Raw genomic sequence first — 21,269 nt, 5'->3', positions numbered from 1 at the left:
AAAATGGACGTAATTAATGTAGATGTCAGTGATGATGGACTTGGAACAATTAGGCTTCTAGGCTCCATGAAACACTCACTGTTCTAAACAAGTGCACACTGCACAGCCTTGGTAATTAGCTACTTCCTCTTCAAAGAAGTTTGAATGGAGAGCTCTTCTCAGGTGTATCTCATAGGGGTTGACTCTAGGGGGTCCCTTAACCATTTTGTATGTCATGCTGCCTTTCCAACTTGCCTCAGTAACATTTACCAGTGATGGGAAAAGGCATCTCTCAGTGTTCATACCAAATCACTGCTCACTCAAGGAAGTAAATCAGGTCTTCTGTGCTACACTGCTATGTCCTGTGATCACTTATGTGTCGCCATCTATATATACATCACCTTGTTTACCAGCAGGTGAGTGATAAAGAGTCCCTGGAATTAATTGCACCATATACTGATTATCACCTTGGGGAAGGGAGCTCAGGGAGGTCGGGCAGTACTGGGCACGGACGAATAACTCCTACCAGAAATTGGCCCTGCTCCCCTTCCATTTTGTCTTCATCACCTTATTCTTGATGAGCTGCAGGAACTCTAGTACGTTTTTGATTATGAGCAAATTATAAAGGTCTTCAAATTAGGTTGCCTCAACAAACCAGTGGATCTGGACACCACCGTAATATCAAAATTCACAGGCAGAGACCTACCTTCAGGTGTCTTAATCAAGAACCAGAGCACAATAAAAAAAGGGTTTTCTGTTGAGGACTGGTTACTTCTGGGCTCTCCCCACCTTTTTTTTTTCACATAAGGAAGTAGGAAATGAGATGTGCAAAGCTGTAACACTGAACAATCACCATAACTTAGAATCATAGACTGGTTTGGGCTGGAAGGAGCCTTAAAGATCATCTAGTTCCAAACCTTCTGCCACAGGCAGGGATAACTTCCACTACACCAGATTGCTCAAACTCAACTATTAGCTATCAACTATTTCAATAACTAAATCCATCTCTGTTACCTTGAAAACAAGCCCAGGATGACTTTGAAATGACTTTTTGAGCGCATTTCTTTGATAAAAGAGTGTATTTGGGAACAGCATTCTATTAAAAGGAAAAGCAAACACATCCAGCAGAAAAAAAAACCCCAACCAAATTACCCAAATTCGAGCAAACCAGAGCACAGCCAGCATGTATGCTGTGCTGTGAATATAAAGAGGGTGGAGGCAAACAGATTATACATAGTTCAAAGAGGCAGTGTATCCCTGACTTTGAAATTACCATTTCTGTTCAATCTTAGAACTTATTTCAATGACCTGGCAAGGAAAAGAAACAGAAAATTTCCATCCAAAGCTGCAGTGGCATGTGCTATTCTCTAAAATTGCTACTGCTTTTAGCGACTGTAAACCAAAGTATCTATAAACCAGTTTTACAGAAAAAAGAAGGGAATTCATTGCTATTTTATTTCAATATTTGTTGCTCGATGTAAGTGACAAATATGCTGGGTTTGTTTTTCCTCACAGTCTTTTTTAATCAGATGTCCTTAGGTGACATTTCACTTTATCTAGTAACAATCCTTTGGAGAGAAGAGAACGACCTTCATCATTTGTTCTCTGCTGCACAAAGCTCAGGAGAGCGGCACATTACCAGGATCTCTGAATAGCCTCCTGCATTTTGCCGGCACCTCTTGAGGATTTGAAATACCATCGCCAGATCCTATCATCTGTTGTTTTTAAATACTGCCTTCCAGTGTGAGACTGAGAGCTTTAATTTCCCATCAAGGACCCAAGATGTGAAATATGTGAACATGCTTCCAAGTTTCTTTCTATCCTTGTGCCATTATAGACAGATAGGTGTTTCTCTTACCACCATATGGCTTACAATGCAGAAAGCTACTTTTTCCAAAAGGTTTAGAAGTTATGATTTCTCTGATATATGATTCATTTTTAACTCCTTCCTAATTATCACAGAATCACAAGAAGGCTTGGTCTATAAGACCTAAAAGATGATCTTCTTGTAACCCCCCTTCCATGGCTCAACATGCCCCCACTAGACCAGGCTGCCCAAAGCAGCCTGGCCTTGAACAATCCCAGGGATGGGGTATCCACATCTTGTCAGGGCAACCTGTGCCAACGCCTCACTACTCTCTGGGTACAGAATTTCTTCCTAACATCTAACCTACACCTCTACTGTTTTAATTTAAAACTGCTCCCCCTTCACTTATCCCTATTTGCCAGTGTAAAAAGTTGCTCTCCCTCTTTATAAGCCCCCTTTTTATTTACCCTGTAGCTCTTTGTTAACAAAGCCATTGCTCAGCCATCAGCCTCCTCCCTTATATTCCATGTGGCCATCACCTGGAGACAAGTCTCTGTTTGGATGTGCCCACCAGCATGGCTGCACTGCAGGCTCCTGGGCTGTCCCAGAGGTGACATGTGGGGGAGCAGAGGTGAGCCATGGGCCAGCAAGGCCAGTGCTCCGGATGCTGCCTGGCTGGGAATGAGCCAAACAGGAGCACTAACTCAGGGGCTTAGAGGACACGTCCCTCTTCCACCCTGCCACTGTACATGACTGTCGGGGGATAACGAGGTTGAGTTCATTAAGCAGATTTCAAGTGTGGAGAAGTAAGAGGATTTGCCTCCTCCTCTTGCTTATCACTTTACAGATATCTTATCTATTTTCATAAAGCCTCAAGAGTTTAATGTCTTTGAGACTTCAACTCCTTTCGCTGCATTGGATCCTTTGAAAACTGACCAATACATTTGTAAAACATAACTGGGGGCTGATGGACAGACAGCATGACAGTCCAAGCCCAGGCCAAAGCACCTGCAGTGTCAGGATGCCTTCCCTGAATGATGAACACTGGCAGAGCCAGTCTCTCAAACATATTGTCCTTGGAAGAAGCCCTGCCAGAAAGCACAGCCCTATAGCTCACTTCCTGGCTGAGCATCCCAGAGCAGCCCTTGCCTCCAAAATGCTGCTCCAGAGGGGATGCCAAAAACTACTTCTCCAGCAAAGCCTGTTACAGGCACTGCAGAAAACAGGACCCTTCCTGGAGACAGTGCCCATGGGATGGAGAGAATGGTAGTTATAACAGGATGTAGATAATGATACAAGTGCTGACTCCAAAATACCCCTCCCTGGAAATAGAGTTGTTCTGGCTCCAACAATTACCTGACAGCTCAACAAGACAAAAAAGGAAGGGAAGAAAAAAAACTCCAACAAAAAAAACAGAAGAGAAATTGGATTCAGGTGCCGCAGTTCCACAATATGCCAGAGGTCACCCAGAGTCCCCCAGTGGCCAATAACACTGAACTTGTTCAACAAACAATTTAGTGACAGCCTCACAGTCGTGGGGAGGAAGGGGGGAAGTACTGCACAATGGAGTATTGGATTTTAAATGTCACTTCACAGCTTTAGGGGGTGAGTGCTAAGCTTATGACATGCTGGCTGTTTTTGAGGTGGTGGATGCTCAAAGTCAGAATTATCTCTCCTGTCTTCCAAACTGGTAAAGCAATTACCAAAAATGTTCTGGAAGGAGATGCTAGGGCCCTCTGGTTATGCACTCTGAAGAGAAATGAAGCAGCCATTTATGGGTGTTAGTTGCTTTGTTATTGTGCTTCTGTTAGTTGTTGCTCTCTGATAAAAGAACAGACTTAATCTGGTGGGCTAACTTTGATCAGCAAAGCCAGTGTAGTAGCTCAAATATACTTTCATCTATCACAAGGAGGTATGTGACCCAGAGAAACTAGGGATCAGAAGATGAGAAAGTCGTGGTACATCATTCAGTGATCAATGTCCTGCCCAGGCTACTTCTAAATGACAAAAGATCTAGAGCTTACTCTACATGCTCTGCAATACCATTTACAGTTTGATCAGTCTTATTAACTGAAAATGTTTCCTGTGCTTTCATTTACCTTGGTTTGTTATTTCCTATATGATATTTTCAAAAGTTTTTATTTTCTTCCACATGCTTCATCAATAAATACAGAGACAACCAGTGACAAGGAGGACTGGACTGTGTCTGGGAATGTGTATTGATGCCTGGAAGAGTTGGGAGTGAACAGAACTTTATGGAAATATCAGTGTTGGATGCATGGATAGGCATAGGAGAAAATGGATCATGTGTTCAGGTATCATATGTGAATGAATTTGGTATATGCAAATATGTGCCTACAATATGCTGGGTGTGACAGAAAGCAAGGGAATCCTGCTCTACAGCATTTAAGAACCACTTGCTATTGCAGCAGGATCCTGCAACTGTAAACTGAAATAAAAATGCTCATGTTTTGTTGCTGTCATAACAGGGGAAGAATATGAAGCAGCCTGCAATGGTTAAACTCCACTTTCAACATATGAGTGCAAAGGGACTCAACTGGAAGCATGACAGCTGTATAAAGCCCTCTTTTAATAAGCAGGGCCCTGCATAGCCCTCACTGCAGCTTCTGGTTTTAAAAACCTGTGAGGGACATGGAGATTTCCTTTTTTTCTTATTGCTCCCTCAAACAGATTCACCTAAAATAGGTGGACAGAGGGGAGGGTTCTCCTTGATTTTATTTCCAGCTCATCTGCCTATAGGAACAAGGGTCAGTAATCACCTTGAGCTGTCACTCAAGTAACTTGGCTATTCAATAAGTCAAATAATGATACCATAATACACATTAAAATTATATATATATTACACACTGTAAAACACATAATTAACTAATGATAAAATAATAATGTAAGACTACCATGAATAATAATTTCTGTGGTGGTTCTGTGAGAGTTATTATCTACAGCACATAAGAATACAGAGATGGTCTTTTGTGCAGTCTCTGGGTGAGCCTTTCCTGTTTGCCTACTCCTGTACAGCTTTGCCCAGGGAGACTGTGTCCCAGCAGAGAGGAGGAAAAATCCTGAGGCTCTCTCTCATTAGAGAAATAACTTCTATTAGCATTTCATTGCTTAATCCAAGGAAATAAGAAACAAAAAGGGAGTCTCTGAGCTCCAAACCACAACTGAGTCACTGCTCTGTAATAGTTTTCAAGCATCAACCCAGCCATGGTAATTTTTTTAGTTCCCCCAATATTATTGTCACTTCATATAAATTTCTTGTTGAAGTTTAAGCTGGTACATTTTAACTTGTCTTCAGCATGGCTGTGAGGCTGAGTACCAGTGATGGACTGACACATGGCTATTTTCAATCTACAGTAATTTGTTTGTACCTTTGAGTGCTACCTTTTGTGGTTCAGGAAATGTGACCTCCTGGTTTAAGATGTATACCTCAAGAATCTGCTGCAGGTCATCCAGATTTCAGTGAAGCCATAGGTAGAGAGGCTAGGAGGCAGATGGAATCAATTCCATTGCCTACCATTATCATATTATTAGCAGAAATGTGGAGAGCATGTCCTGATCTCCCCAAGCATGTTGGTCCCTCACTGCTCTTGCAACGTTTTGAGCACCCAGCAGCAGCAAGTGGGAGTTCAGACTAAAGAGGATTCAGACTAAACAGATGAAAGCCATCTCAGAATACAACCAGGCTATGAAATGGAAGAGAATCCTGAAAGGTAAATGACTTTCAAGGTCATACACTGATAAGCAGTAGGGCTGGGATTTAACCTGGGGCTCTCCAATCCTGACCCTGTGTTCTAACTTTTAACAGTGCTGCCTCTGTCTTTCAGCTGAGTAAGTCCCAACAGGAAGATGGGAAAATGACTGGGCTGCAAAAGCCTTTTTCTTGCCAATTTTATCACTGAATTTTGCACCAGCATCTACCAAAATGCCTTGGGAAACAAGCCTGTTTTTAAAAGCAGGACACAGTTACATGGGATTTAACCCGGTCAGGTAAAATGGAAGTTTAATATCATAAAAAAAATCTTTCTGGAAAGATTCTCTGCAATACAAAAGAGTTTCCCATGCAAGTAGTGTGACTTCTTGTTTAAGACATTTTAAACCAGAATTAATAGGTTTCTAGAACAAAAAACACCCCCCAAACTTTATAAACCAATTCTGTATCAAGATTAGCTTTTTTTAACTTCTAAAAACCCTGAGTGCAAAGGCCTTGAATTTAGCCTGTAATATGTGATAATGGGGCCTCCTGTGGGAGAAAGAAACAGCAACACAACACTTTACTGAGCAACCACCAGAAAATATCACAGAAAAAAGCACCATGGCAGTAGGGAATTTAATATGTGATTATTTGGTCAGATTTCAATACTCAAATGGGGTTTGACTCACTCTTCATCTCACAACATGCTGGTAGAGCTTTTTCAACCGACATTGCAAATGGGTAGCTTGCTGATAAGGGCATGAGATACAGTATGGAGTTACATGCATCACCTTGCTATTGTCCCATTCCTGGGTTTTCATCTGTGTGTGGATTAACTCATAGGATGGCTCCATGGCATCCATGTCTGGCTTGGGGTAGCCGGGGATGACATTGTGCAGCTGGAACCCAAAGGTAAGCAGCCAACTGTTGACATCTGGAAGGGAAGAGAAATGTAAATAAGATTATTTGATCTCTCAAGCAGGATTGCCCAGGAAAAGGCCCAGAGGAGGACCCCACAGTGGCTGGCACTGTAGCAGTCTGGACAAAATGATGAGATTCTGTGTTGTGTGAAGAGCAGAAATCTTAATGGTCCTACAATGAGCTGTGTGCCAAAATCTGACCTTTCTACCTCCAGCCAGAGCCAAATTCTGTGCTTTCCCAGATCTGAAACAGAAATTTTGGCAGTGAGCATATGGCCCAAATCAAAGCCAACTTTATGTCTGCCCTTCATCAGCAGAAACCAAGTGCTGCTTGAAGGTGTGCAGAAGTACAGCAACAGGAACACACTTGGAGGCTGAGATGCTCCAGCCAATTGGGAAGTGTTATCCAGTCCTACAATCAGCTCAGAACACCTCAGCCCCAATACTTCTCTCCCTGAGGACTCTCAAAGGGCCTATAGGCTGAAAACTAAATTTAGAGCTATGTGCCAGAATACCAGGACATCCAGGATGGACAGTTCAGGCATTTAGCTGGTGCTCACAGAAGAGGCTCTGGACATATCCACTGTTTTTTCCATGGATTTCCACCTCAGTCCAGAGTTTGCTGGCATCTTCCATAATAAACTGTAGTTTGAGTACTAAACCAGTGTAAAGTCACATCATCTTTTACAGTGATATTTATAATTAGACTTCATACCACCTGCAAGGTACATTATAGTGAAAATAAGTGTCCAGACACGAGAGATATTTTGCTTGGGTACTTTTTACAAACACCTTAAAAAAATCCATGGATGGTGAGAAAACTGGTGGCTACCAGTGATAAATTATTGTCTTATACAGAAGAGGGACTGCTGGCACTAAAGGGAACATGATGAAAAAACAGGCATTTGGGACATCAATCCTGCATTTACTTCCCAGTAGATTACAAAGTCTTCCTTGATTTTTGATTGCACAGCTATTAGGAATAGCAGGTGAAAGTTAATCTGCTGGAGGAAAAAATTATGAGGTTGGGTAACTCCTAGTTGGGTAACTCCTAGATCTGCTTGGGATTAGCATCACTTACCCCCTTAACTTCAGAGCATTCCATGAGCACACCTTGTTTGCCTTCACTTAGCTCCAGAGGACATACCTGCTACAGTCCCTGAGCAATATGGTGTGCACTTGGCACACAATAGCAATTGCAAGGCAAAAAAAGGTATGAAGGTGAAGTTTAACTAATATTAGCTACCAGGACTCTTAAGTGTCTGGATGTAACTGGAATTTTGCTCTGCTTCAAGTTGGAAGTGCAAAGGCTTGACTTTCATTTTGCTAAACTCAATAAGTGTTGTTGAAACAATCTGAAGACAGAAAAAAATTAAATAATCAAATATGCATATTTGAATATTTTTTCCTCTATTCCCATGAGCCTAAATGAATGTTTTCAAGAACTGGTTGGAAAAGAAATTAGGGATGCAAGTGGCAAATAACGCCGTTCCAGATGACTGGAGAATCAGGAGCCAAACAAACACACTATCTGTTGCTTGTTTTCCTACAGGCCAAAATGTTGCGATTGGGCAGATGTCCAAAAAGCCCTTGCGACAATCCATGTGGAAGAGGGAGGATTTCTGTAATAAAAACACTTCTGTTCACTCAGTGTACAGATTGTTTTTGGAGTGTCTTTGAAACAGAGAGGTTGGGGGGTATGAGAGAAATGAAAAGGCTCATTTGATTATTTTGTTGCCTAGTGCTAAGCCAGCCTGTCTCCAAATCCTTCTTATCTCAAATGAAGAACTTTGATGTACATATTGTGGACCAGGTGGTCAGGAGAACAAAGTAAAACAGTGAAGGTCAGCATTGGTGCAGGAATCATTTCCCAAGCATTCAGAAATGCTAGAAAGAATACAGAGCACGGATGCTGAACTGTTGAAAAACATGTAACATGTCTGGAAATATCCAACACAGGTTTTTTTTATACTTCTCAGAAAACTGACTTCCAAAACATTTGCAAATAAGAATTTTTTCTTTTTGGGGAGGTGTTGGAATACCCAGAACAAAAAAAAACCCACCAAAACAAACAACCTGAAACCATGGGAGGAAGGTGTGGAGCTGAGAAAACAGAGGGGAAAATACTAATTTGCCAGGAGGCAGTGACAACTTTTTTGACAGAAAAGTACATTTCACATCACAGAGGTTTTTTTCAGCTACAGTAACCCTGCCAACACATTTCACAGTAAATTCATTTGAGGGCAAAGAAAAAGAGTGCTTAATGCAGACACATGTAATGGAAATGTCAGTTCAATCCATCAGGATTGCTGAGGCTGGCAGCAAAGCTCTGTGCCATGAAGTGTACAATCACTAAAATATTCATGTTTAACAATGGGCCTCTCAAAACATAAATACCTGTTTCTCCTGCTCTCCCCTCCACATACCTTCAATTTCCTTAAGCTCAGAGACCTCATCATTGTGGACCAAAGCATGTGCTGGTCACCCATGTCCTGGGCAGGGAGCTCCCCTAAGGACAATCAGGTCCCAGTGTGGGAATGCAGGGGCAGAGAGCGGTTCCATGTTCTCCAGATCTGGGCAGATTTGGTTGTGATGACAAGGACAGTCTTATCATGGGTCCTGCCCACGAGGTGCCTGAAAGCCTGAGCAAAAAGTGCTGGGGCAGCAGCCTTGTGTCACAGCACTCATCCCATAGCATGGCCTGCTTCTCCCATGCATTGGGGGAGGAGAAACTTGAAAAAGGTATTTGGGGTCTGTATTCTTGAAAAACTAAAAATTAAAAGGCCATGGAAAAATTATTTGCTGCATATAAAATATTAGTGTATCAGGTTTTGACATCTTGATTGTATTGTCAGAGCTGTGTGGGAAACTGCACCTGCTAACACAGGGCTAGAAAAAAATATTTTGTCCTTTCTTAACTTGAGCAGGAAAACAAAAAAATCTGTTAATATATCACAAAGCAACACTTCAAAACCTAGATCTGTGCAAACCAAAAATTTCCAATTAACTTCTGAATTAAACTCCATGTTGGTTTTGGCTCCTTATTTTTCTTTTCCAGTTTTTAATCATTTGTTTACACTTAACTTGAAGAGGCTGAAAATCCAAAATGCATTTTTCTTTAAGGACATTCCGGAATTTGTCATTTAGACAATTTTGAGAGCTGTGTACGCTTCTGCTGAGAAATCTCTCAAGCTCAACCCTCCCCCATAAACAAATTCAGTTTTGACAAATAAGCATTTTCTGATAGGAAAAGTTATCTTGAGGTATTCCATCCCAGCTGTTATTATCAGAGTGAGAGCAACATACAGGATCTTAGTCTGCATCTTTTGACATATTTTACTTCCCTTGTGGCATCATCTTCTCAGCTCTGGAGAAAACAACTTTTCATGAAAAAAACCCCATGACCTAATCCTTATGATTATTGCAGAAGAACCAGAAAGCCCAAATCCTAATGGCTAGAAAAACAAGCAGGATAAAAAACCCAAGATTTTTAGTTTGTAACATTTATTTGCTATTAAGCAGATCTTGTAACTCAGGGGAATGTAGTTATTGTTGAATATGGGAATGTTATGATAGATGCAGCAGGAGCATTTAAAAATTAATTCTATCTCCTTAAGAAGTATGCACATTTGATGTGTGATTGTGGCACTTGGCTTTTCAATGGGAAGCATCTAGAAAAGAGACATACCAAAAAGTCTTCTCAAACTTCTCATTGCTACCACTGTTGCACACAGTATGAAACTAGGTTTGAAGGGGGAAGGGGATAAAACAAAGCTGTCTGGAGATAAACGTGGGGGTAGCACACCAATGGTAGAAGGACAATTTGCTAGTGAGGTCCTTCAGGCTGCTATCTCAGTACAGGAGGGGATGGCAGCAAACATGCAGGGGTGATCAGATGGCCAGAAGGCCAGTTCCATCCCAGTCTGTATCAGCAATAGTGTGGCCAGCATGACCAGGGCATTGGTTGTCCCCTTGTACAGGGCACTGGTGAGGCCACATCTGGAATCCTGTTCAGTTTTGGGCCCCTTACTACAAAAAGGAAATGGAGGTGCTCGAGTGTGTCCAGAGAAGTGGAGCTGAGGAAGGGTCTGGAGCACAAGTCTGATGAGGAGCAGCCTGAGGGAGCTGGGAGTGTTTAGCCTGGAGAAAAGGAGGCTCAGGGGGACCTTATCACGCTCTACAACACCTGAAACAAGGTTGCAGTATATGGTGGGGGCTGGTCTGCTCTCCCAGGTAACAAGCAATAGGACAAGAGGAAACAACCTCAAGTTGCACCAGGGCAGATTTAGACTGGATTTTAGGAAAAATTTCTTCAGAAAATGGTTTGTCAAGCACTGGAAGAGGCTGCCCAGGGCAGTGGTGGAGACACCATCCCAGAAGGAATTTTAAATGTAGTTGAAGCACTTAGGGACACTGTTTAGTGGTGGATGTGGTAGTGCTGGGTTAATAGTTGGACTTCATAATCTTAGGGTCTTTTCCAAACTAAAAGATTCTATGTATAAAGGAAGGCCATTTAACACATAAGAGGATTTTCTGTAAAAATACCCCAGAGCTCATATTTGCAGCAATTTTACAAAGTTTCAGGGGAAGCAGTTCAGAGATTGTGTCAAGCTTTGGGGTAGGTGTGCCTCAAAATCTGTCCTACAAGTCTAAAGCACCTTATTTTCTTGATTTTTTGTAGACAGTGTTAATTATGCAAGGCTGGTTAACTTTGAACTACATAGCTAGTAGTGTAGTAGTCATGTAGACACTCTGAAATGGCTGACTGTAATGAAAGGTTTGAATTGCTTTCCCATTCTGTATGCCATTTGCTTAGTTGCAAATAAATCTCTAGACAAAACTGTGTAAACAGAGCTGCCCCTCTACATAGACAAAGGTCATTAGGACATCAATTGGTAGCTAAACTTCAGATATCTTAGGGACAAAAAACTGTAAGCAAAATAAAAAGAACAAACACCTAAGAAGAGAAAGGATACAGGTTTGGGAATTACAATCTCCATCTATGCTAATCAATTAAACATGCACCGTACATGGGAGTCCAACTGGCAATCTAAAACTTATGTCCATTAATTAAAGAATAGAAAACGTCATGGGGATCAGGACACTGAGAGAGAAATTACCTATTGTACTGGTTTCGGTGAGGATAAATTTCTTTAAAGTAGCTGGAACAGGGCTGTGTGTTGGATTTGTTCTGGAAAGTGCTGGTAACACGGGGATGGCTTTGCTACTGCTGAGCAGTGCCCACACAGAGCCAAGGCCCATTCTGCTCCTCTCCTCACCCCACCCCACCCCACCCCACCCCACCCCACCAGCGAGGGGGCTGGGGGTGCACAAGGAGCTGGGAGGGGTCACAACAAGACAGCTGACCCTGACTGACCCAAATGATATCACAGACCATGTGGTGTCATGTAAAGCTGGGGAGGAAGAAGGAAGGAGAGGACATTTGGAGTGATGGTGTTTGTCTCACAAGACACTGTTTTGTGGGATGGAGCCCTGCTGTCCTGGAGATGGCTGCCTGCTGATAGGAAGTAGAGAATGAATTCCTGGCTTTGCTTTTCTTGCACAAGCAGCTTTTGCTTTTCATATTAAACTGTCTTTATATCAATATCTGTCTATGAGTTTTCTCACTTTTTCAGTTCCCCATCGTCCCTGGGAGGAGTGACTGAGCAGCTGTGGGGCTTAGTTCCGAGTGGCGTTAGACCATGACACCTATTTGTCAAAGGCAAGTTTGTGAAAATGTTTATTAATTTAAATGTCTTACCTGTCATGTAACATTTGATATCCTGAGAATTGCTAATGGGGTTGTTGTTTTTGAACATATACAGGTTGAAAGGCATTATGTTATTGCTACTCAGATGCTTCCACATATCATGGTCCGGACTTGTCCAGCGACCTGCTAGCACATCGTAGTCTCTCCGCCCCATATGGATAAGCTTTGTGAGGGGGTCATACAGTCCTCCATGGTAGCCAATGATGATCTGGAAGTTGGGATTAGTGTCCATATAGATCTCCCCATATGCTGTGTACAGTATCTGCTTGATCATTAAGCCAGTCCCACTGAAGACAGCCAAAGGAGTGCCAATGTTATCGCAGGCTATGTAGAATTCATCACCGCTGCTGAGCTCCATTGCAAAGAGGTGGCCTTGGAGGTCATAGTACAGGGAGGTGATCTCAGAGCTCGAGTGGTTGTACAAGTGGGTGACCTTTGTTGGGTTGGTCAGATCTGCATAGAAGAACTGCAAGTGATGGCCATGGCTGGTTTTGCTGGAGACTCTCCTTCCTAGGCCATCATAGCGGTACTTCACACTCCACCCACTTGCTTTATTGTAGGCTTTGATGAGCAGGCCAGCTGAATTGTACTCAAAAATATCATTGCCCCTTTGCTTCAGGAAGCCATCTTCATCCATTTTGTACTGCACATCCCCCAGTCTAGTAATCCTATCCCTGAGGTCATACCTGAGTGGAGTAAGGCGGGCACTATTCCCTGGACTCAACAGATGGAGGTTTCCATTTAGGTCATAGCTGTAACGCCAGAGAGGTTTGTCATTGATAGAGACAGTCTGTAACTGGCCATCAGCATCGTATTCATATGAGTAACGAGTTGTGTTTGCATAAGGGCCAACCTTCAGCTCTTTCTTAACCACTCTCCCCATGTTGTCGTACTGCACAGTCATCCAGTACATGAGAGACCGGAATATCTCATACTGGACCTCCTTCATCCTGCCATAGGCATCAAAATGTTTAGTGTGGGTCATGACAGCAGTGGTGATAATCTGGTTGATATCGTAGTAGATGACCCCAAATTTACCGAATTGCTCAGTTTTGCCTGACACATCATCGTACCTGTAGAGATCGATAGGCAAAGGTGTCTCATTGATGACCGCTTGCATGCTGGTCACCCGGAAGCTGTTGTCATAGTTGTAGTCAAAGCGTGCATTCACCATGCCCTCCTCAGTGAAGCGGAAAATCTGTCGGTCAATGAGGGGTCCTATCTGTCTGTACCTGATTGTGCAGGTGAACCCTTCATTCTGCAAGTTTATGGTCTTCAGCATGCCTGCAGTTTCATCGTATGTGAAACTGATCTTTGTGGTGTCGTAGAGCATCTCGGCTAACTTGGACAGCTTCCCATACTTGTAGATGACACGTCTGCCTGTGCCCAAGTACAAAGTGTGGAGGAGCTGCTCATCCTCTGTGAAGTCCTGAATTACTGAGGCATTGCCTTCGGGTGGCCGGTAGATGTTCCTGTAGTAACCAATGGAACGAATGGTTTCCAAAGTCTGACGGGCAACGTTGGGCATGGTCACCGAGGACAACCGGTCATTCTTGTCAAACTCAAAGATGTACTGCCTCTGGCTGTGAAGGAGAAGCACCATGGACTGGATGGGAAGAAGAAAAGTATAGATTATATCCCTGCTTTTCCAGCAAAATTATACTCTCATAAAACCTGTAAGATTCCTTAATCCAAAGAGCAGGGCAAGTAAGACAAATCTCTGTGCCCATAGAATTCAACAGTGAAAGGTAAGGAGCTGCACATGGCACATCAGTATCCTCAAACACGAGTGGGTCAATGGAAGACGCAGTTAATGCAGTGAGGAAGGTCCAAGTTCAGAATGCTCAGTTTTTCAATCACTACCCTATAGCTGTCTTACAAAATTTCCTGTGCTAATAGCCTTTGGCTAACTAATTAAAATTGCTTGAAAAAGTATCCCCCAACACCTTCCAATCATGAATTAATTAACTGTGTCAACCCATCTTCTATTATCCTCTTCCTCCAAACTTCTGCCTGCACACTTATTTGTTCTGGGATTTTATTTTTTTTTTTTTTGCATATAACAAACAATCCACATCGATTGTATAATACAAGGAATAAGTCAATACTTTTTCCTTTTTAAAATATGTGGCACAACTACAGTTTCCCTGTTTTAGGGATAGGTGCTATTCAAAAACCAGGAATAAAAAATTCCAGTCCCAAGTATATGTTTTATAGATCTGTAGGTAACTGGGCAATGCTGAATGGTAATACCTAGAAAATATAAGTTCCATGCTACTCTACAGAGTGAAGGCCCCAGGAAACACTGCAAAGTGTGCTACAAGTGCAGCTGAATTAATGCCCCACTTATTAATTACATGTATTTTTGTAAGTAGAAATGGGCCACTTGAAGAAGGCAGGATGTCAGACTCTATAGGTTGTTTCATATGGAAAATCCTACTGGAAATTCCTACTGTTCACTCTGCTGACTTTATCTGAGCATATTTTATACTGCAGTCAACTAAATAAAGCAAGATTGTGCTTAAAAATCACATGTCAAAGCTTCGCAGTTCACATGCTCTCTTATCAAGACTGGGAAAAAAACATCTCAGACAATTTTCAACTGCGCTGTGGTGGTCTAGCATGAAAGCCAGTTTGTGCACCTTAGTGGGACAGAAGAGGAGGACTGGACCATAAGGACCAGCAATTAGCTGAGGTGAAGGAGTGCAGGTATACTGATGTCAAAGGAGAAAACCCATGTGCCTCAAATGCACCATCTCTGCGTGCTAAGACCATTCTTACCTTCTCCAAGTAAGTGTAGCTCCACGATTTGCCATCAGCAAAGATTCTGGATGTAATTCTGCCAGACTGATCGTACTCCATTCTTTCTGACATTGTGCCCCTCTGAATCCCTGCAATGTGTCCTCCTGGGGAATAGGTGACATTGACCCCGTTCAGCCTGCTGCTGGGTGACCAGAGACTGGGCCTCCCTGCCTGGTCGTAGAGGATACGGAGCGTGAACTTGCGGTGGTCATCATAGATTTTCTCAGTCCTTGTCACACGATCAAAGTCAAGGGACAGCAGGTTTCTGTTGTGAACCTGCAGGAGAAAGAGGGAGAAGTAGGAAGCTGGAAACAGTGTAAGTTAGAAAGACTAGCCTTGTTTCACCAAATATCTCTTTACATCACACTGGAGAGTATCCAGCTGTTGATTGCTACTGGATAAGACACAATTTTTAAAGCAAAGAGTTGTCCTAACATTGCTTTTATTGACTTCAGCAAGGAGAGAGGCAGAAGTATGGTAATTTTGAAACACCACAGTGAAGGAATATTGCTCATATCCCAAATCTAGATTTAGGACTGCTATAGCAGATGTGACCTACAGAACACAGAACAACTTTTTGCAAGGAATATTTCCAAGATATTCTACTTTTCAAACCTAGAATATTGAGTCTTTTGCTTTCATGCATATCAAAACACACTTGTAGAAAAGAGATGGATGTTGTGCCACCATAGCAGAAATCAGTGGTTTTCTCTGAGTTTACTGAATATAATGCAGGCATTGGAGGTTAAGCATTTCCCCTGAGATGAAATGTGAAGGCTTTAACCACTGTAGAAGTTACAAAGAGAAGGACCTTTGACTTCATTGTCCTGGGGTTATTCAGAGTGGCATAATTATACTCTGATCTTTGGAAATGCAGAGGCACTGGAGGTAAGCAAAAATATCGACTTCAAAGGCAAGAGCAGGAATACATTTCTACTCAGGGATTGCAGTGCACAGCAATACAAAAAGGAGCTGATAATACAACTCATGTTTAGCCATGTGTGCAAGGAGACTTACAAAACCACATCACCACAGCAGCAAATACTGGTTTGAAAGTAAGGAGGAAAATCAGTATTCCCAGTAAGAGCCAGCTAGTGAACATCTTTCCTCTGGAAGGGTGTAGATTCTTCTTGGATGAATCTCAAACTCCAAAAAGCTGGCTTGGTTTTCAGTTCCCTTTGCAGCCCTTCAGGTACAGTCAGTAAACCAGACTTGCTGCTTGCTATGAAGTTTTCAGATCAAGTTAAAAACACTGCCGTATCCTGCTCTGGGTAACACTGACACTCCTGACTGAAGTGTTCAAAAACATGCAGATGTGGCACTTGAGGACATGGTTTGGTGGGGAATATGGTGGTGGTCCTTATTTTAGTTTGACTTGTAGGACTATGTATGGTTGGGCATGCAAGAGAAAGGATAGGGTTCAATCAACAAAGAGGCTCCTCAGCCCTGGAAGAACAGGAGAAAGAAAGGCTGCATCACTGCAGTGCCTTTGTCTTGCATGGACAGACATCTGTGCTGAAGCCTGGAGAACAGGGACATCAGAAAGCCAGAATTCAGAAAAAATTATCACAGGAGCTGGGGGAGAAGGAATTGTAATGTACATGATGTAAGTGTGAGGATGATGTAAAAGGCAAGTGAAACAATTTTCAATTTATGAATAACAAAGATAAAAGGTGCATATGACTTCAGGGAAGAAACTTTGTAGAAAGGTAGACAATGCTTTAGATTTACATGTGTATGATATAGAGTGTAAATGTGCAATGGGAGAGAAGAAATCAGTTACCATAACAGGGAAGATGGAAAATAATTTAAAAAGGTATCAAGACTCTTAAGTACAGATGCACATACGTAACTAAGAGGAATTTGGTATCGCCTTGGCACTTGCTGCTAGAGAGAGAAACATGAGAGGCAATTCCTTGCAAAAAAAGAAGAGCAAAGCAGGAAGTTAATTGCATTTCTGCCTCCCATATATTCACAGAGCATCTCCATCCTGGCAGCTGCAGCTTCTTCTGCTCCAGGTCTTTGCCAAGAAAGATGGGAAGAGCTCTTCTAGGGCTGGAACAGTAATCTGAATGAGGTCTTCCTGAGGAGGAAGGCTGAATGAGGTCTTCCTGAGAAGTATGTTAGCAGCAGTGCCATTCACTGGGCTGGAAAGACCAAACAGCAGGTCCCTGGATAGCTCTTTAAGCTCAGTCCAAATGTCTGTATCCTTTGACTGGTGCCATAAATTGTTCCGCCCTCCCTACGCTCTGGCAAGCAATGTCTGGGCGACTAGTTGGAACCAATATCTCTCTTCCTGTATTTTATTTTTTAATGATTTGTTTTCTCCTGCTCTCTTGATGTACTGTCTCTTTTATCTGTGAAGTGCTGCAGTGCAAACAGTAACCCCTCAAGGTGATGAGCAAAGTGAATCCTATCCTGCCAGTAGCCTCTGAAGAGGGTCTAAATCTTTTTCATACTTGTTCAAGGGCATGCCTTGTATAGAAGTGAATTTTCTGCAGAAGAACTGACAGGGCTGCAGTCCAATAACTGTGTTTTATGATGAGCAGCTAAATGAGGTGCCATCCTCCATCCCAGACCTTATTCTGGAATGAAGTCTGAATATCTCCTGCAAAAAGGTTTTGCCCCTCAGAGTGTTTGACAAGGCTTGTGATCAGCACAGGATCAAGACAGGGTAAATTTAAATCCACAGTTCACAGTGGATTTGACATCCCTTTAAAATGTGTGAGACTAAATTTAACCCCTAACTCACGTTCCACAGTACTTTATTCAATCTCTTAGCTTCCTCTGCAGAAAAGAGAGCATAAACACACCAACACCTCTTATTTCTCCAATGCCTTCTTTGGCACTTCTTTAGCTTAAATGATAATTAAACAACATGCATTGATCTCCCTGGGAACACAACAGTACAAAAAGGGAGATGATTCTCATGAAAACAACCTGGCAACCTTCAGCAGAGGAGGGCACAAAATACTCCTGCAATGACTCCAGGTGCCAACAACATTCATGTGATGAATGGCTGCCCACAAAGGAACTTCCCCAGCAAACTGCTAGAACGGTTGGAGTGGCCATAGCCAAACCTCAATGTCTTGCAGCAACTGTGGTTAGCACCATATCCTGCTCTGGTCATGTTGGCTCTGGGGATTTCTGGGATACTAGGTCTTGATGCCACCATCAACCTGCTGCCAAGGTCTTGGAAACAAAAAAGTGATTTATGACTGGAGTCACCATGGTTAAATAAATAATAGAACTGAGCCAGCAGCTCTGTCTCTTTTTGCTGTCCTATTTGCTCTAGTGTCAGAGATTATTTTACATCCTTCTTTATTGAAAAACTCAAGTTTGTTTAATAAAAAAAAAAGGAAGAGTCCTGTTCCTTGAAGCAGGATTTACTTAATTTTCTCTCTGCAAATGAAGTCTGTTGCTGGTGTTGGCCAGTGATGGGTGGAATTCATAGCCAGCAAATCTGCAGAGAAAACTCACTGCTGGGTGGGTGGATAGAGAATCACAACTTTTCATAGGGTGTGTGGGACAGCAGAAGTGAGAGGGGCTGCTTTAACATATTTGTGCTGGTCAAGTACAAAGCCAGGTCAGCACAGGCGGAACAGGGAAAAAGGTATCAGGGTTCTCCCCTTTCCCTTAATCTGTGCAGAAGTCCCTGCTGTGTACCTTATCCATGCAATAAGGAACTGTGTATTGTGTTATTTCCTAGGGAGGCAGCTGTGGAAGTGGCCCCATTGTGCTGGGTGCTGGCCGAGTTCATGGCAACAGGCTGCCAGTCCCCAAGCACATCATGGGAGGAAGAGGCACAACTCATAACAAGTGGATCCTTGTGATGACAGCAGAAAGGATCACTCTTTTACAGTGTCCAGATCCTGTTGTCCTCACTTCAAAGGCTTCATGAAATTATGCTGGAGCCTCTTTGGGATGTTCTTTCCCTGTGAAGCACCATGTCTTTGCTGCTGTCTCATGTGAGCAGTGGGGTGAGAGGGAGACAGAAAGTAGTAACTTAGTCACATATAGCAGAAAATGTTAACATTTCCCAAATGAACAAAAACATGTTGAATTTAGTTTTTCTAAGTTTCTCTCCTGCCAGGGAAAGCAGCAATTATTGGTGTGAGGGAAGAGAGGAACATCACACAGAGAGCATGTTAAATGTTGTGCAATCCCCAGGGAGGCAATTAGCACCTTGCAGGTTTTTGTATAAGGGGTGCAGATGCTGCCATGCACACACAGACACAGAGCTTAAAACATCTAGTACACCCTCAACAACTTTGAACCCCTGAACACAACCATAACCAAGTCCTTTGACCGTGTAAGATGCGCTTCTGATTCACCAGAAGGGTCCTGATAGGCTCAAAATGTGAATAAATGCTGGCAGATTTATAGGGATACCAGCAACTAACCTGAAAATTAATTTTGCAAGTGTTTTTCCAACTGTAGTACAATATAAAACACAGACACATTTTGTGTTTGAATCTACTGCAAAAATTTTGGGGCATAAAAACTGATATGGGCAGCTGAGCTGTGGCTAATGAGTGGAAACTGTTGTGAACACCAAATAGCTGTGACACAGCTGCAGATTTCAGAAGGCCCTTTCTTTTCAAAAAAAGACCTTTCTGAAAATTTCATCAGTTATTAAAATTAAATGAAATAAAAAACAAAACAAACAAAACAAACAAAAAAAAAACCACAACCAAAACCAAAGACAAACCCAACAAAAAAGTGTGGTGACACCTGATCTGCAGATACACAGCAGTTCACACTGAAAGAGCAGCTTCAGCTTTCATTACTGCTTGCAATTTTTTTTCTGGTAACAAAATATGAGGCTATTGATGCATGGGGAAAAGAACAGAGGCTGAGGTGGAGAGATTGAAGAGAAATACTTGACAAGTGTGAGCGAGGAGAGACAGGAAAAATCACACCAAAGTGGCAGGGGTCATGCAGCAGGGAATAGGGAGAGGTGAAGAGCAAGGACTGGGAAACACATATCCTGAAACCAGAGCACTGATATTTACTGCCAAGCTTAAGTGTGAATAAATAGCTGCAGTCCTTTTGCTGGGGTGGCATTACACAGCACTAAGCATTTTTCTCTGAGGGTCTGAATTTGCCAGGTGCTGAGCAGCTTCCCAGGAACCGTTCATCAGCCTGTGACTCTGAGACTAGCAAGGTACAGGGTGAGTGCACAGGACTTGCTATTACAAGTTCCCAGCTTTGCCAACAGTTAGCAGATGAATTACAGCTTATTGGGCAAGATCTTTAAACAGCCCTGACAAGTATGAGGTGCATTGTGCGGAACAATATTTTCAAAACACATCAGTCTCAAGCACAGAAAGGTCTGGGCACTCCTGGAGGGAGAGTACTGTCAGGCTGCAGCTGCTTGCAACACTTCAGGGAACAATAGCAATTGTGGTGCAACGCCTTGTGAGCCCAGTTCTTCAAAAGGTTCAACAGACTAGCAATTTCAGGAATCCAGAGCTTTTTCTGAGGTTTCCTAATGAACAGTATTCACAGAATCATTGAACGGCTTGGGTAAGAGGGTGCCTTAAAGATCTAATTCCAACCTCCCTGCCATGGGCACAGACACCTTCCACTACATCAGGTTGCTCAGAGCCCATTCAACCTGGCCTTGAACTCTTCCAGGGATGAGGCAGTCACGTCATCCTTGGGCAGCCTGTGCCAGTATCTCACCACCCTCACAATATAGAATTTCTTCTTAATATCTAATTCAAACCATCTTCTTTTTCAATTTGAATTCATTCCCCCTTGCCTACAAGCCTATGCCCTTGTCCTAAGCTCCTCTCCAGCTCTCTTGGAGCCCCTTTAGGTAATGGAAGGTGCTCTAAGGTCTCCCTGGAGCCTTCTTTTCTTCAGACTAAACAATCTCAGCTCTCTCAGCCTGTCCTGATATGCTTAGAAGGCTTTCAGTGCTCTGCTCTATGACTACCAGCAGCACATGCAGAAAACACCTGCACTAACTGGTGTGGTATTTTATAGTTACGACTGTCCCAACTGTCCCAGGCTTGCTGGAACAGCCTGAGATGATGGTTAAACCTGTGGTGTCTGATGCCAGAGAACTGGTAGGGAGATCAGCACCATTTTTGATGACAAAAGGAACATCAGCACATAAGGAGACATAATGATATATTCCAGTCTTAAAGGTTATGTCACTGAGGGTGAACAGACAATTCTCTGTCCTGCAGCTCCATCTCTCTTGCAGACAATACAAATCATACCCATCCCTTTCTGCCACGAGTCTGGGGACTGATCAGATGGGAAGTG

At 42.7% G+C, this 21,269-nt stretch overlaps 1 protein-coding gene across 25 annotated transcripts in view; it reads right to left on the bottom strand.

The window, feature by feature from the left end:
* Positions 1–21,269, bottom strand: part of TENM4 (teneurin transmembrane protein 4) — a 1,559,611-nt gene that overhangs the window by 9,159 nt on the left and 1,529,183 nt on the right. For all 25 annotated transcript variants that reach the window (XM_064409696.1, XM_064409697.1, XM_064409701.1 and 22 more), the window contains 3 exons: positions 14,970–15,266; positions 12,180–13,794; positions 6,290–6,432 (listed from right to left, as the gene is read on the bottom strand). In XM_064409696.1, coding sequence (XP_064265766.1) covers positions 6,290–6,432; positions 12,180–13,794; positions 14,970–15,266 — 2,055 coding nt within the window. The remainder of the gene's footprint in view (positions 1–6,289; positions 6,433–12,179; positions 13,795–14,969; positions 15,267–21,269) is intronic.

Source organism: Passer domesticus, chromosome 2 (assembly GCF_036417665.1).
Source record: "Passer domesticus isolate bPasDom1 chromosome 2, bPasDom1.hap1, whole genome shotgun sequence".
NCBI classification, from domain to species: Eukaryota; Metazoa; Chordata; class Aves; order Passeriformes; family Passeridae; genus Passer; species Passer domesticus.
This window is presented reverse-complemented; position numbering and strand designations above follow the sequence as displayed.